The sequence below is a fragment of the Argiope bruennichi genome, chromosome 3, assembly GCF_947563725.1.
Source record: "Argiope bruennichi chromosome 3, qqArgBrue1.1, whole genome shotgun sequence".
Taxonomy (NCBI): domain Eukaryota; kingdom Metazoa; phylum Arthropoda; class Arachnida; order Araneae; family Araneidae; genus Argiope; species Argiope bruennichi.
In genome coordinates this window covers 109,090,166-109,106,468 of record NC_079153.1, presented here as the reverse complement: position 1 = coordinate 109,106,468, position 16,303 = coordinate 109,090,166, and the positions used below count along the sequence as shown (strand labels likewise).

The window sequence follows — 16,303 nt, the reverse complement described above, 5'->3', positions numbered from 1 at the left end:
CAACCTTTAACTTTACATTTAGTATGGAATCAACACCTTTGAAAAATTTTCACACACTACGCCCAATAAATTAGTTTGTTACCCTATTCCTTCTTTAACAGTACATTTATTCAAATAGCAAGATTCATATCAAAATTTAAATTAAATTTTAAATGGATGCAGAAATCAAATGTCATTGAGCTATACCAAGATTTTTTCTAAACAATTCAATTTTTAGATAAACAGAAGTAGACTTTTTATAGATGTAACAATAAGTTGTATAAATGAAATAAAACAAATGCATAAAAATTATCCCTAAATTTGCCCAGTTTTGAAAAACACAAAATGGCACTGTAAAAAATATTGAGAAATTGTGAATTTGATATTTCTATATTTGACATAGCTAATAAAAAATGAAATTTTTTATTAATAGTAATAAAGCCAAGATCGATTTTTGTGAAACCTGTGAAGAAAAATAATGCTGCTCAGAAAATTAAGCTTGATATTGATTTAGAATTCTGCAGAGAAATGAAAAATTTCAGCATCTATTTATGAATTCATACACGGACTGATAACTTAGAAGTAAATAATTTTAAAAATATTTAAATTCAAATAGAAGGGGAAAAAAAGATGGCATTAAAATTTTATTTACCAATTGGAAAACAACTTTTATCCTGAAAATTATCAGTTAGTCACCATGAACAAGATGATTTTTTTTTTTTCTTTTTACATAACAAAGAAATGATACAAGGTTGTATTTTGATGGTTAACAAAAATTGAAGTACAATGGAATTGAAATGGAATTATTTTGAAGATTTAAAAGACACCTGTAAAGGCTTGCCAAAAAATGCAACACCATTCAGTGACTCAATGGCTAAAACAGCTTCATCATAATTAGGCATTGTGACAAACCCATATCCTTTTCCTGCACCGGTTGCACCTTCTCGAATCACATTGACTTTTTGTACTGTGCCATATCTGGCAAACAGCTGCCATAAGGTTTTTTCATCTGTATCTGGACCAATATTATAAACAAAAAGAATATGACCTTCATTTCCAACACTTAGTCCTGATGGTGCTGAATACCCGTAAGATGCTCCCATATTCGTCATTGGATTGTAACGGAATCTTCCCTGAACAGAATGCCTTACTGGTCCACCACCACCAAATCTACTACCCATTGGTGCTGCAAATGGATCAACATAGGGTGTTGCTAAAGGATTTGCTGTCATTGGTGCACGGACTTTTTTAGCATTATCTTCTGCATATTTAATCATCAAAGGCTCAGATCCACCTTCCAAAATTTGACCATTCAGTTTCTTAATAGCATCCTCTGCTTGCTTCCTTTGATCAAACAAAACAAAGCCAACCCCTTTATTCTTATTACCAGTTGCATCTTTTAATAAACGGACTTGAATAATTTCCCCAAATTCAGCCATAATCGACTCCAATTGATCTTCGGTCATATTTTTGGGAATTCCTCGCAAATATAAGTTGGCATTTTTAATATTATCTCCACCTGGACGAGAATAAGCAACTTTAATTCTTTTGTTCTGCAACTGAAAACCATTCAATGTCTCAATTGCTCTTGCTGCATCATCCTCTTGTGTATACTCTACAAACCCAAATCCATAACTATATCCTGTAGCTTTGTGGCGCACTATTTTTGCTGCTTTAAGTGGACCAATGCTCTGGAATAAATTCTTGAATTCATTATCAGATAGCATCTGAGGTAGGTAATTGACGATTAAATTAGTCTTGGCATCGTTAGCATCGTTTTCCATCTTTAAGGTATATCAAAATTCTCTTTGAAGTTTTTATTCAAAAAACCAGTCACAATTAACCACAACTTCCCTTTGCTGATGAATTCCTAAAAAGACAAAGTTTATTATAATGTTTACATTAAACAGCAATAAAAGTTACAACAAGATTTTAATAGGTCAGTTTAATGTTTCTAGTCCATTACATACCTACCCCAATTTAACATTTAACTTCTGTTGCAACAACACAAATATCAATTTTTAAAAATATAAACCATATTAACATACAAATTACCTTTAAAACACACTATCTTACACTTCGTTATACAAAAAAAAAAAAGGCAACTGCTAATTATATTCTTAGTCAGTATAATTCTAAACTAAAATGTAGTCTGTTTTGTCAGACTGAATTTCAACGAATCTTATTTTATTAACAAAAATCAACCCTTTAAAATTTCCCCACTTTTTTGAAAGATGAACTATTAGATTCTTCTTCTTCAAAGCAACAAAAATGAATGAAAAATAAAAGTATATGCATTTCTTGACAAACAAAGTTTTTTTTTTTTTTTTTGGCTAGATTAATGCCAAAAACTGTTTTATCGCATCATATATTTAATATAAAATAGGAACTTCAGTTGGTATGTTGTATGAAATCCTTTAAAGAAACTAATAATACAAATGATATGAAAACATATTTCAGTGGGAATGTTTCCCATTAAGTCTTCATTGACATTACTAATGTCAAATCAGTTCAATGAGTAACTATATTAACTTGGATATGGAGATAGCTTGAAATACTAAAATATATTTTTACTGCTAAAATATGTTTCTGCAATTGAAAGCCATTAACAGAAAGCAAATGAATTATTCGAAAATATGGTGTCATTGTCAATCCTTTTGGAAAGCTTAAATACAAATAAACATATAAAAAAGAGAATAAGAAAGTATAATGATATATTAATTTAAATTTCCACCGATTTTAATTTCATCAATTGCTATGAAGATAAGCAAGTGTGCCCATTCAGTTTTATTTGCTATGGAAATCACATTTCCTGTGAATATAATTCAATTTGCTATTGAATGCTTTAAAATATCCACAATGATGAAATTGCAAGAAATAGAAAAATAAAATACACGAGAGTGACAGCAAATATGATTCTGGATAAGGAAAAGGTAACTTTATAGTTATAATTCCCTGAAAGAAAATTGAGTAGTTGACAAATTCTTAAAGATTGAGTTGTTGATAATTTGCAATAGATATGATATTAAAAAAAAATAAAGATCATGAAATATAAATAGATCTACAACAATGACAATAATACAAAACAAACATCAATTTAATCAAAAATATTAATTGCAATTTTTGTTAAGAATTGCTTCTGTTTCTTAATAATATTAATCTCAGACAGTTAAACTAAAAGACAAATATTAATCTAAACAATTTACCATAATTCCTTAATATTTATAGTTGCCAGCAGTGATTTATACAACTGTATGACTACACAATCTTGTAAAAGCCCCCACCCCTACAGCAAAATTGCATGTCAGATTCAGTCAGAACAATACTGAACATGATTAAATCCAGATTCATTAATTAAGGATGATAGAATCAAATGGTATAAAAGATCGATTACTTGAATAATACCTTTATTCTGTTAATTAAAAGACTAACTAAACATGGTATGTAGATGTGGATTTACATCCAACATCCCAATAACATTGCATAAGTATTAAAAAAAGCAGGTCCACCAAGTAGGAAAAATAAAACAAATTAAAATCATGCTTTGAAATAAGGAAATAAAAGTAGCTCTTCACTAATTACCATATATTATCACCACCATATTTTCTCTTTTAACTTTGGAATTATCCCATTTTATATTGAGAAACACGTGCAAATGTTACATTAACTGTTGTGAAAAGAAAATAAAAACGAATTTTTGACAGATTATTTAGCAACAGAAGATAAGCATATATCAACTGTATTAAAAAAAAATGTAACTAATAAATTTAGCAACAGCATCAAATTTTGTAACTACTTTTCATCTAAATAAAAAAAAGGGGGTTAGTAAAATTCAGAATGGTATCATGATTGTTACAGTTTCTTCAACTGGGGATCTATTTATAAAGGATAATCGTAAAGCGACTAATAAGAATAAAAATACAAAAATATGAAATGAAACTATTATTAAGAAAAAAAAATTACAGAATCTTAAAATATGAAAAAGTAAAACAAACCAATGCCTTCAACGATAAACATTTTGTGGCACTTGACTTTAAAAATCTTACCAGAAAAAAAAATATCCCTCAAGAAGAGCTTCAAAAAAATGAGGAATTCTGGAAAAAAAAATCGTAAAGATTTAATAAATAATTTAAAACATTTTATAAAAAAAACTTCATAAATACGATATAAAAATTAGTACAGAATATTAATTTGAAAAGTAATAACTAATATAATTGATTTTGTTCTAAAGAAAAGAAAGTTATGAAAGAATTTAGAAAGAGAAGGGAGGAAAAATTCACTATTGTTTTAATATGCATTTGAATTATCCCAGATATTCGTAATAGATATGTATTAAATTTATCTATTTTATTTAAAATATATATATTCACTGCCTTTTTTTTAAAAAAAATGCAAATGGACAAATGATAAAAGATATTTAATATTAAAGATATTTGGAGCAATTAAATATTATATGCTAACTTGTGGATTAACTCATGACGAGAAATGTCCATCTAAATCAAATTTATTTCATTCTTTTAAAAATTTAAGAAGATTTTTCCAGAAATTTAAGAGAATGAGTAATTAGAAATAAAATAAAAGCTTATACACGATAAAAATTTAAACAATGAAACATTAAAATTTTGACATCCATATCATCTTTTTTTTTTTTAATCAAACATGTCTATATTTCGGCTAATTATTCTGTTTGATAAAATATTTATGGCAATACATTCTATGCAATTTATCTGCATCACTAGTACTTACTCAATTTATTCACTATATATTTATTTCTTGGATAACTTCTGCTTATAACTTGGATTTACTGTAATGCATGTTCATTTAACATTATTTCTATCAGAAATATGAAAACACTATTAGAAATTTGGCCTCTCTTAATTCTTTAATTTAAAAAGTCATATTAATTTCCTTTCTTAATTGAACATGTTTTTATATATCTAGTTTTACCACATCACCTCCAGTGAAAAGTGTATTCATTTATAAATTATTTTTCACCTTTCTATAAATTGACAACTGGCCATATCAGTATTCTTTATCACTATTTTCAAATGTTTAATATGAATTCTTTCAAAAGTATGAAGACACCTTTGGTAGATAGGCCATAATATTTTCTGTATTGGCATAGTACTAGAAGTTTTATCTCTTGACAACATTAGAAATTTTTTCTCCGATTATTTCCATTTTCTGTCATGCAGTTTCTTATATTTCATCCAATTGGTAACTATCATTGCATTTTGAAATATAAGTTTGAAAGACTTAAATTGTATTCCTCAATTATAACAAATAGATAAAGATGCTAATTTTTCTTGCAAAGCATTAAATAAAATGAAACTCACTCCCACAATTAGCAATAAAAAAGAAGGAATTTATTTTTTACATAGCATTTCTTAAAATGGTAAGTAGTAAGATTAAGTCCTTTTGCATTTTAGAATATCTGAAATCTTTATCATTCATTTCAAAGTAACAAGTATTTTTTTTTAAATAATAATAATGAGAAAATAAGTCAGATCAGCAGAATATTCTATTGCTTTTTCAACTGAAGAACAATGAATGTTTTATTAAGGAGGCCAGGAGGACTAGGGCTCACAAGATGTAGAGGATAGAATTAAAGCTGTTCTGTCAACAGAAATCAACCTATAGGCCTGAACTAGGTACTTAGCAAATAGTTTGGCAGATTTTACTCCATCAGTTATCTACGAAATCATACAATATAATGTTATTCAAAATGTAGCCAGTGGCAAGTACAGTCATCCAGCACCTTTAGGGATTACTGGACTATTGAGCATTTCAAAAAGAAAGGAGTTCATGCGGAATATTTGTAACTATTCCGAAAAAAAAAATCATAATAATAATAATAACAATAAAAAAAAATTCAAGTGTTATTTTTCATATGAGGTATTATGTATTTACAGTTTTAATTTATTCTGAAATATAGTGTGTTTAAACCCGATGACTATTTTTCAGTTACTTAATTTTTTAACTAACATGACAAGGGTTTTTTTTGTTTCTTTTTTTACACATATGGTACTTATACTATAAGGTATTATATTATATCAATAGCAAAAAATTTTTTTTTAAACGGACTTCCATTTTCTTCCCTCTCAATAAATAGACTGATAAAATAATATAAGACTTTAAATACAAAAAATATTTCATTATTCACTTGAAAAGCTATTGCACAGATATGTTAATAATCACCCCATTACATTATACCTCAACAATGTATTGCCACAAATACAGGCTTCTAAATGATGAATTCTATTCTTCATGAATCTCTCCTATTAATAATTTCAAAGATTTCTTGATTAGACAGTTTATTTTTAAACAAATTGTTAGTAATTTAACATTTACTTTACCAAGATAAGACTTTAAATCAACACAATTTTATTCTCATTATTATTAAGCAATCAAAAAGACATGTTTGGTGGCCATAAAAATAATTTTTTACAAGATGATCAAATATTTTCCTGGAATTTGGCATATATATTTAAAACTGATTGATGAAAGCAGTTCTTGAAATCACTTGTTAAAATTACCTATATTTATTTGACTTTTTTTTAATTGACTGAATTAAAAAAGTCATCTATAATATGCAAATGTTTTTTTTTAAATTTTATAAACTGTGTTTAATGTATTTGCTAAATATTAAATATGAAGTTATTATTTGATATGATATGGAAATGTATAGATCCACATTTTATTTTTAAGCTTTAATGATTTTTAATTTAAGCTTTAATGAATCAAGCTTTAGTGATTTTTTTAAAATTTATTTTCAAATATGTAGCTTAATCTTAAATGTAATTCTGATATGTCTATTGGAAAGTTATTTAAAATACTTCCTTTTAATGATAATTTTTAAATGAATACCAACTAAAATTCTTTGTTTCCTAGTGATCATGAAAAGTTTATCAACTGATTTAAGATTGAATATAAGATCATATATTGTTTGAGAGAGCAGCAAAGTGAACAGTCAGTTTCTTTTCCCCATTTTAATTGACTTCAATTTTGAATTTAATTTTATGCAATAATTTTTAATGTTGTTTGGCATCTGTTTAGATGTTGCTGCAGATTAATATTAGGCAGATAAACACCCAAAAGCTGGTTACATAATTAGTATGGATAAATCTAGCTACATAAGCTGTTGCCTATACTAAGGAAAACTGCTGTGCACTGTAGTATGAAATATTTCAGTAAAACATAATCATTATGACATTATAACAAAATAACACAACTTGTAAACAGACAGGTATAAGCTTCAAGAACAGAAAGAGGTCAGTACTATTAAAACCACAAAAACTGATTAAATGCTATTCAAGCAACTTAGATTTATTTATATGTATACAATATATAATTATGATAGGTTCTCCCCAAGCTTCTCAAAGCAAAAATCTAATTTTTACTATCTACTGAGAAGCTACAGCATCATATGAATACCATGCAATTAAAATAATTAGTAAAATACCTTTTGCATTTACAGTCAAATCTCATTTAATGAGTACCTAATGTAACAAGCAAAACAAAACAATAAAAAAAAAATGTTTAATGAGCAATGTTTCATAAAATGAGTGGTGAGGAGATATATCATGCTGAAATGGCTTCTGTATTGAGTGTTTGTTTAGAGAACCTTTACATTTACATGGAAATATTTTAGACAGATAGCACTGTAAAGTGCAACGCCAAGGGATTTGAAAAGTGCCTATGTCTGTTAAACAATGAGATTCTGTCTTTGGCCAAGATTATGATGCTGGAAGTAAATAGCAATGACATCAATGAACTAGAGGACGACCATAGCCAGAACTATTAACGAGCTTATGAAGCTACACCCTGTATCACAACAAAAAGTTGCAGAATAAGAAGAAATAGCAGCAACAACCTTCCAATGAAATAATGAAGATGCTGAAAGTATGATAAATTATTGCATCTTGTGTTGAGACATCATTCTGATAAAATATTGCTATGCGCTACAAATTCATTTAATGATAATGCTGTTCCTCATTTAAGCACTGTGATAAATATATAGGTATATAATTTTTTTTATATAGTTTAACAAAATTTTGCTGAAAACTGAAGTGCAACAAATAAAGCTGCAGTTTACAAAATTGGCAGTTTATCTGCCTATAAACAAATTTAATATATATATATATATATATATACAGTCAAAAACCTTGAAATAAAAAAAAAAAAAATGCCATGATACAGAGATAAGAAATATCAAACTACAGAGAAGTACACTGCAGTTTTATAAAAACAATAACCATTTTGTTCACAGATTCATTTTATTTCTGCTATATTTCATGTTGAATTACAAGATATGAATTAATAGTCCTAATGTAATGCAGAAAAGAATAAAGATAGGAAAATTACCTATAAATTTGGAAGTTTCAGTTTACAATTACTTTTTTTTCATCATGAAGTCTGATTTAAAAAATTATAATGAATGTAAATCCTTTAAAATTTTATTTCTAAGTCATTCTACTTATTTTTTAATGCTAAAAATATAATTTCTATGCACAAGTTAGAAATTTTTTTAATGGCAATTCATGTCATTAACATTGAATGCAAAAATTTGGAAATATAATGAAAATCTTCACATATATCTTCCATTCCCATTCATATAAAAATACATACAAGTTTTCAGAAATACTTTTGTGTGTGTGTGTGTCGAATTCATAATGTGTGTGTATTAATCTTATAAAGAAGACTTCTCTTATTTATTTGCTTCTCAAAAAAAAAAATAAAAAAAATAACACCTTTGGTACTTTTGTTGTATTTAAGAAAGACCATAACCCTTTGAATCAAATCGGACCACCATGAAAATTTTCTAATATAAAAAGTTATAATTTCATACCTCCAACATTGGTTATCTAGTCATCAGTTGCACTTCTTACCGATTATTACATATAACACAATATCAACAAATTATTGAAGAATAGACATTCCCAAGGAATTTTAACAAGTTAAAACAAATATTTTCAAACATTATTAATATTATTTGAGACATTTATTAGCGACTAAATATATAAGTAAAATATTATTTTTTTAAAAATCACACAGCGTGATTCTGTTGACCAAATAAATTAATGCTATTTTGTTAGAAATTTACAATTTTGTTTCATTAAAAAAAGCAAAAGTCCTTGCTGATTTAAGTCATTGTTGCTCAGTTTAACATCAAATTCTCATATTCATTTTTATTATGAGGAGCGACTCCAGTGTTTTTGCATTCATGCTGGAATAAGATTCTGTTTTCTCCCTGTCCCCCATGCTAAAAATACTTTCACTATCCATATTGCTGTGAGCAAAGATTCAGGAAAAGTGTATTTTATGCATATTTTGTAATTTTTTCTCTCTCTCTCTATATATATATATCCATTTTATGTGTATACAGAAAACTGTGTGTAGTTTTTCACATTTTTTTCATTACATATTAGTAATTTCAAAGTTTTCACCTAATTTCAGTAGCAACTACAGAAATTCTATAGCTGCTGGAGGGTTGCAATTTTGTCACTTCTTGCAGCAATCCTAAATAGCTGCAGCTTTGCAGAATTTGATTCTTTACTTATATAATTCTACTTTGTATCTGATAAATTCTGAAGTGAATGATACCAAATAAAAAAAAAGGCCAAAATAATACATTATATAAAATTATGAGCAAGTTCAGCTCATCTTTTACATAGAAGTTAATCAGCTTAAAACAAAGATCTTTAATTACTCTTATGATCAATGCTGCAATGTATCTCCAAAGTGGATTCATCCTGGATAATGAGGATATATTTAACAACATTATATGAATTCAACGAATCTGGGCACATAAGACACCAACATTGAAATTCATCATCATTTAATAAAGAATCACTCTTCAACAATTTAATTAGAATGCAAGTCTGTCACTTAATATAATCTTATTTAGGAGATACACCAAATGGTAACAAAACACAGACTTTTGCTGAAAATAAGTATTCATTAAGCTAGCAAAACCAAGACTAAAATCTTACTAGCATAACTCTTTACGGGCTTTTATGATCACAGTTTTAGAAAAGGGAATTTTGTGCTTTGTGCCACGATAAAAAATAAAAGCAATAAAAATTTTGTTCATATGAATAAACGACAAATTCCTGAAGGGAGTAATTATTTTCATTTAATAGTTTTTTAAAATCTCATATATGTATATATCTTTCAAAGAAATATTTCCCATTTTGTTACAGCATCATTAATTTCTTTACAAAATTTCATTAATACAGTTATACATTCAAAAAAACATTTGAAAATATTGAAATCTCAACCATGAAACAGGCACATACATTCTTTAATGAACATACATGAAAACAAAATATAATAAATCTAAGCTATTTTCATATTGTAATACAATACATTCTGTGATAGGAATTTATGAAGATGTACTTAGGTTACACAACTGAAGTTCAGTCTGAAATCTGGAACATTTTCTTCACTCATTCACTTCACCCAACTACTAATAATAAGACAAAATACTAAAATTTTATTTTTGCATATTAATACAAGATCAAAAAATAAAAGCAATTATGTTCATCTGTGCAAAATAAGTTAAAATTTTAAATAATGAAAAGTTATTGAAAAGTGTAATTTTAATCATGCTATAAATTATTCTATTAAATTTTAAAGATACTTTTCTAAAATTTGCACATTCACCTTGCATATCTTGGAGCATATATCATTTAATTTAAAATTTGTATATCAGTTTTACTTATTTTATGTTAATATTTTATCAAGATTCTAAATTTTGATACTTCTGAAGCTTTCACTTCTTGGAACATTTTCAATGAAACTAAACTTTGTTTCCTAAAGTACTTTGGTAATGAACCAAAATAAAATACTTGATTTTTGGGAAGAAAAAAAAATTTTCATACAATGATAAATAACATGAATGGGACTTAATTATTGCAACAAAGATTCTATTTTATTGGTGTAAATTTGCAATTCCATTAAAAAATGTCACACACTTTTTTTCTTCGTACAAATAATTAAGATTTTTTACTTAAGACAAGTTTACAAAACTTGATTTCTTATTATTTAAGATAAAACAGAATTTTTGTGGGTTGAAGTCTAATTTAGTGTACCATTTAAAATATCCAACAATGCTAAGTTGCCAATATCAAAAATCAAAATGTTTGTCAAGATTAAAAAAAAAAATCTGTAAAGCAGGTAAATGTAACAGTTAGTTGCTTTTTTGAAAATACAATTATAAATTTTACCAACTGGAGCTTATTTACAAAGATTATTTTTTTTAAACCTTTATGATCCACTATTACTCAATCTTCTTCGAATTCTGATACATATATTTTTGCTGCAGGCAATTTTCAAGTATGCAATACATTCAGCATCTAAAGAAGGAGACATAGTGCAGATTTTTTTTTATCCGAAGGGGAAAAACCATCTTATAGCTTTACTAACATAAAGGACAGGAAGCTAGTAGTGTTGCTAGAACAAGGAAATGATTCAAAGGACCAACCATTTCTAGTAGCTCCTCTATTACTTGCTTATAAGAAATTTTAAAATTATTTAAGTTCAATTGATCTTTCATGTAAATTGAGAATGGTCAAGAAATTTCTGTAAAAAAAATGGCAGACCTTTTGAGTAATGTGCACATTGTTCTATCGTTGAAATATGTACTCCCCTAATATAAGCACCAAATCCTGACACAATATTCCTGATAATATTTTTAACCATCGCATTAGCAGATATCCAGTAATCACTGCAATGATGAATTATTACGGAAAAGCCATGAAAAAAAAAAAGAATGAAAAATGACGCAGAATTTTATTAGAAAAATAAGTTTCGTTAGAATGACTAAAATGAAATTTGTGAAATAAAGACAAATTATTTTAAAAAGCTTGAACAGACAATTTTAATTAATAAAATTGCAGAATAATTATTTTTTCACAGTTCTTTAAAAATAAAACTAGAATGTTTGTTTGTTTTTTATTAGAATTCAAAATATTTTTACTTATAAGAAATTAATGTCATAATTTATTATAATTTTTAATCACCATTTATTAGTTGATTATTTTTAATTCATATGTCACAAAATTTAAATAGTAAATATACAACTTAACAAGGGTAAACAAATCAGCATTTGGATTGCTAAAAGAACTAATACTCCACCTAATTTAGGTTACCATACAGACAACAAATTCATAAAGAACACTAAATTAGATTTCAAATTTTTTGAGATTTTGAAATTACATGGTAAAATATTAATACAATCTCAAATAAGCATTTGTCTACTATTGTCATCATATTGGTAAAGTTTATCAATAATGAAGTTCAGCAGAATAGGAAGTAATCACAAGATTTTTGCCATAATAATATTGCTATCAGAATTTAACATGGCTGTCACTAAATATAAGTATCTTTCAATGAAAATATGGTAGTGCATAAAATTTTCTATTTCCTTAAATCTCCAGCAGTAAGATTATTTTTCTGTAAGAAAATTTTCTACTTTGCTTTTAAAAAGTGCATCTCATTTTTACAAATTTAAAATTAAGACTTTCATAGATTAAAGAACCAATTCTAACATTTTTTTAAAATTTAGACACACACACACACACACACACACACACACAAAAAAATCTCAAAAGTTTTAAGTGGAATGTGTATACAGTTAAAAAATCACTTCCTTATTAAAAGTATGGGTATTTTTAAAATCATTTTTATTCAGAAATTTTCCAAATGCTGAATAGTCAATCAAAAATTCTAGATGATCCAATATAAGAGAATAAAAAAGTGGTTTTATCTATACATGATGGAGATCATTTTTAATCTTTTTTTAGACAGTTTAGGAATTTTTTTTCGATTAGTACAAGTTACACCATGTACCATTATGGGTAATTCAGTGGAATTTTATTATTATATGGACAGATTATTTAATTTCTAGATGTGATTAGAGGATTAGGACAACATCTAAGCCGAGAGCCCACTTCCAAATTTCGGCAGCATACCAAAGGGTCATGCGTCAATGATTGATTCAATTATTTCCAGGCTCCTTTACTGTGAAATCGAAGTTTGAACTTGAAACTTTTCAGTTCCAAAAGCAAGATTTTTTTACTATGCCATTGGCAATTTTAACAAGCAAGGAGAATAAGAATAAAATTACTATTTATTCTAGAGAGAATGAGATCTTTTATATTCTATGAGTGCAATAAGATTGGGCTTATTAGGCAAAATTTTATATCAAAAGATGAATGCAAATAAGAGCAACAAATAATAAAATATGGTAAAATTTGCTTAATATTCTAATTGGAACCTGAGAAAAAAAAAATCAGAAAATGCTGATTTTCCTCCCCCTTCCCATGAAAATGAGGACAAAAGACAAAACTTTACTATTATGCAAAAACAAAGCCAAAATAGAAATCGCAGATATTAACCACAGCTTAGAGAAACATTTTCTTCCTACAAAGAAGATCAAACAATGATAATATTCCATCTATGCATAACAACAAATATTAGTTAATTTTTTTTAGAAACCACATTTTTTTTATTTGTGAATATTTTAGCAAATGTTTATCAAAGCACATTTGCTTATAATCCATTGAAGACTTTAAGAAAACACATTCACATTTTATAAAAATGAGTTTATTTGTAAATGTGATAATAAAATCTATAAACAATCATACCTAAAAAAATGACAAAACAAGAAGTCAAAGTTGAAATTCTTGATAATCTTTATAAAATTTCAACATTTATGTCAAAATCCTGAATATTTCACACCTAAGTAAATATTTTAATTATGTGATCCAAACATTGCAAAAAAACTACTCAAACATTAAATACTGTTCAAATGTGTAGATTTAGTTTGGAGAATCTCTAATTTTAACTTTAATTTCAATTCATAAATAGTTTTGAGTTAAAATACAGAGATGGATAGGGCAATTTATTAATTTTTCCAAAAAGATGGATTTTGCCTATATCATTTTATATTTCTTTTAAAATATGATGTACATCAAAACCACTCAGCCTGAAAAAATATAATGCAAGTAAAATCAAAATGAATTCTTATAATCATTTTTTAATTGTATAATACTTAATTTTTTGTATAATTTTTAATTTAGTTTCATATTATTTAATTTTAAACAATACTCTGCATAGTAGGATGCACATTCAGGTTCTCAAAAGTTCATTATCATTGTACATTAATCCTGTTGCATGCAATAAAGTTAAAAAAAAAAAAATCCCTCTAATGAAACAGCACAAATGCCATTTTAAAAATACTTCTAGATAATTATCCAAGATCCCATTGCCAATAGCAAAGTTTACAAGAAAAGGAAGTATCAAAACTTAGATTTAAAAAAAAAAAAAAGCCTTTAAAAAATGACAATGGCAGCAGTTAAACATGATAAAATAATAATGAGATATTGTTCCTGCTGAGACGTTACAACTATGTCGTATAATTTAAAACTATGAAAAGAAATTTTTTTAAAACTTTTTGCTGGTTCTTTGAATTTTGAAACAAAATTTTTTTTATTTGAAAAAATGTATATATTACATATAACGATAATTATTTAAATGTAATTTAGAACTTAAATTGTGGGTTTTTAAATAATAGAAGATAAAATTATTTTCTCAAAGTATGATATGTAGGTTTTAAAAAGTATTCGCCGAATTACTCGTATCTGAGATATCAAATTTTCAGTGGAATCACTGACAAATTGATTTGAACAGAAAAGGAAACTCTTTAAACTCATGTGGTCATTAACATAATATTTATGTGTTTTAAATAAGCTTAACGCGTTATTTATAAAATTGCAATTCTATTTCCTAAAAATATGTTTAAAATACTGTTTTCGTAAATCGGAAATTCTTACAAAATGGCGCAATAAGAAACGAATCGTTTTGCAACACTGGAAAAAATCAGAAAGCTATGAAACTATTTATTGTTAAAAAAATAACAAATTCCTCAAACTGCATACAAATTTTCACTTACCATTAATTAGTGAGATCCAACAAAATTTTTAAATTGCTGTTATTACTCAGGGAATACAAAGACCGGTCGATTGCACCGAATGGTCGAAAGCGGAAGAATTCAACGGTAGCGCTAGGGGATAAAAAAAAACCGTTCACTGCAGAACGGATTGAGAATGATTGATGTGGCATTTGAGCGGATTCAAAAAAGAAACATCGTACTCAGATCCGCTATTTTCGAACCGAATCATAATCAGACTTATGTAAAACATTCAAAGATTATATTTACGCCACTAATCCTATTCTTTACACAAATACTTTTTTACTAGCACTTCAAGATTTCATCGGTTTGAAAAAATGAAATTTATTGAAAGACTTGTGTATTGTTAGAACAAAACCATTGTAAAACAATTATAAAATTTCAAAAATAACATCTCTTTTATAAATATGAAATTGTTTAGTAATTAGTTTGGTTTTGTTGTAAATCTGTTTAATCATGTTTATAAATATAAAATAAAGAATATCATATTAAAATAAAATTTAAAAACTTGGTAAAAAAGTTTACTAATTATGGCTTTTTTTAGCAATTACATTTTTTTTAAATGACTAAAAATATAGTATATTTTAATTAGAAATAAAAAAGGAATTTTTCACAAAGAATATATAAACTTGGATTGGATTAGTATAATTCGATAAAAAGGATAGAAATTTTTGTAAATTAAATTTAAAATTGCTATTATAAAAGGAATATACAAAAAGACAAGATGCTTTTAAAAGTTATATTTTATTATTAAAGTTATATTTTATTATTAAAAGTTATATTTTATTATTAAAGTTATATTTTTTTGTTATTTCAGTGAAAATAATAAAGAAATTGCTTCAAGTTTTTGACAAATAAATTTTTTTTTTTAAACTAAACATTTTTAAAAGAAAATAATAAAAATTGCAATCTTTGTAGGTTATTATTTGTTCACAGCAAACATATAATTTCAGCCTTCAGGATTACTCTTAGCAGGTAAGAACCCAACTGGAAACAAATTTTTGATCAACTTCGTATATCTTATATTTTTATAAAACAACTGAGGAATAAATATAAAGTATAACATCCTAATAAATAAAGTAATAATAAGTATTGTTAACATTTTTAACAATTTTTAAGTTGACAATTTTAATAAATTGGTATAAATTTGAATTTAATAATTTAGATTTTAATAAATTTGATAAATTTTAATGAATTTAATAATTTAAGTTTTAATAAATTTTACAATTTAAATTTGCTTAAATTTGAATAAATTACAAAAAGTACTCAATTTTTTATGGCTTTTTCATTGGACAAGCTGTAAAACCATTAAGATCTCGAATGAGATAAAATCTTTGAAAAGTTGTTTAA

The 16,303-nt window shown here is 26.2% G+C and overlaps 1 protein-coding gene across 2 annotated transcripts; it reads right to left on the bottom strand.

Annotated features, from left to right (window-relative positions):
- Window positions 1–610: 610 nt before the first annotated feature.
- LOC129962658 (ELAV-like protein 3) lies at window positions 611–15,038 on the bottom strand. Of its 2 annotated transcripts, XM_056076546.1 has the most exons (3): window positions 14,936–15,038; window positions 4,026–4,073; window positions 611–1,849 (listed from the first exon to the last, which is right to left on the bottom strand). In XM_056076546.1, exon 3 carries the CDS (start codon window positions 1,761–1,763, stop codon window positions 783–785), a length of 981 nt encoding a protein of 326 aa, XP_055932521.1. In that variant the 5' UTR covers window positions 1,764–1,849; window positions 4,026–4,073; window positions 14,936–15,038; the 3' UTR covers window positions 611–782. The 2 variants fall into 2 exon arrangements, with proteins under 2 accessions (XP_055932521.1, XP_055932522.1); XM_056076547.1 differs by lacking the exon at window positions 4,026–4,073.
- Between the last annotated feature and the right edge of the window lie 1,265 nt (window positions 15,039–16,303).

What these genes read in the sequence shown, in the direction of transcription:
- LOC129962658 (XM_056076546.1), bottom strand. Translation starts at nt 1,763, where the DNA reads ATGGAAAACGATGCTAACGATGCCAAGACTAATTTAATCGTCAATTAC.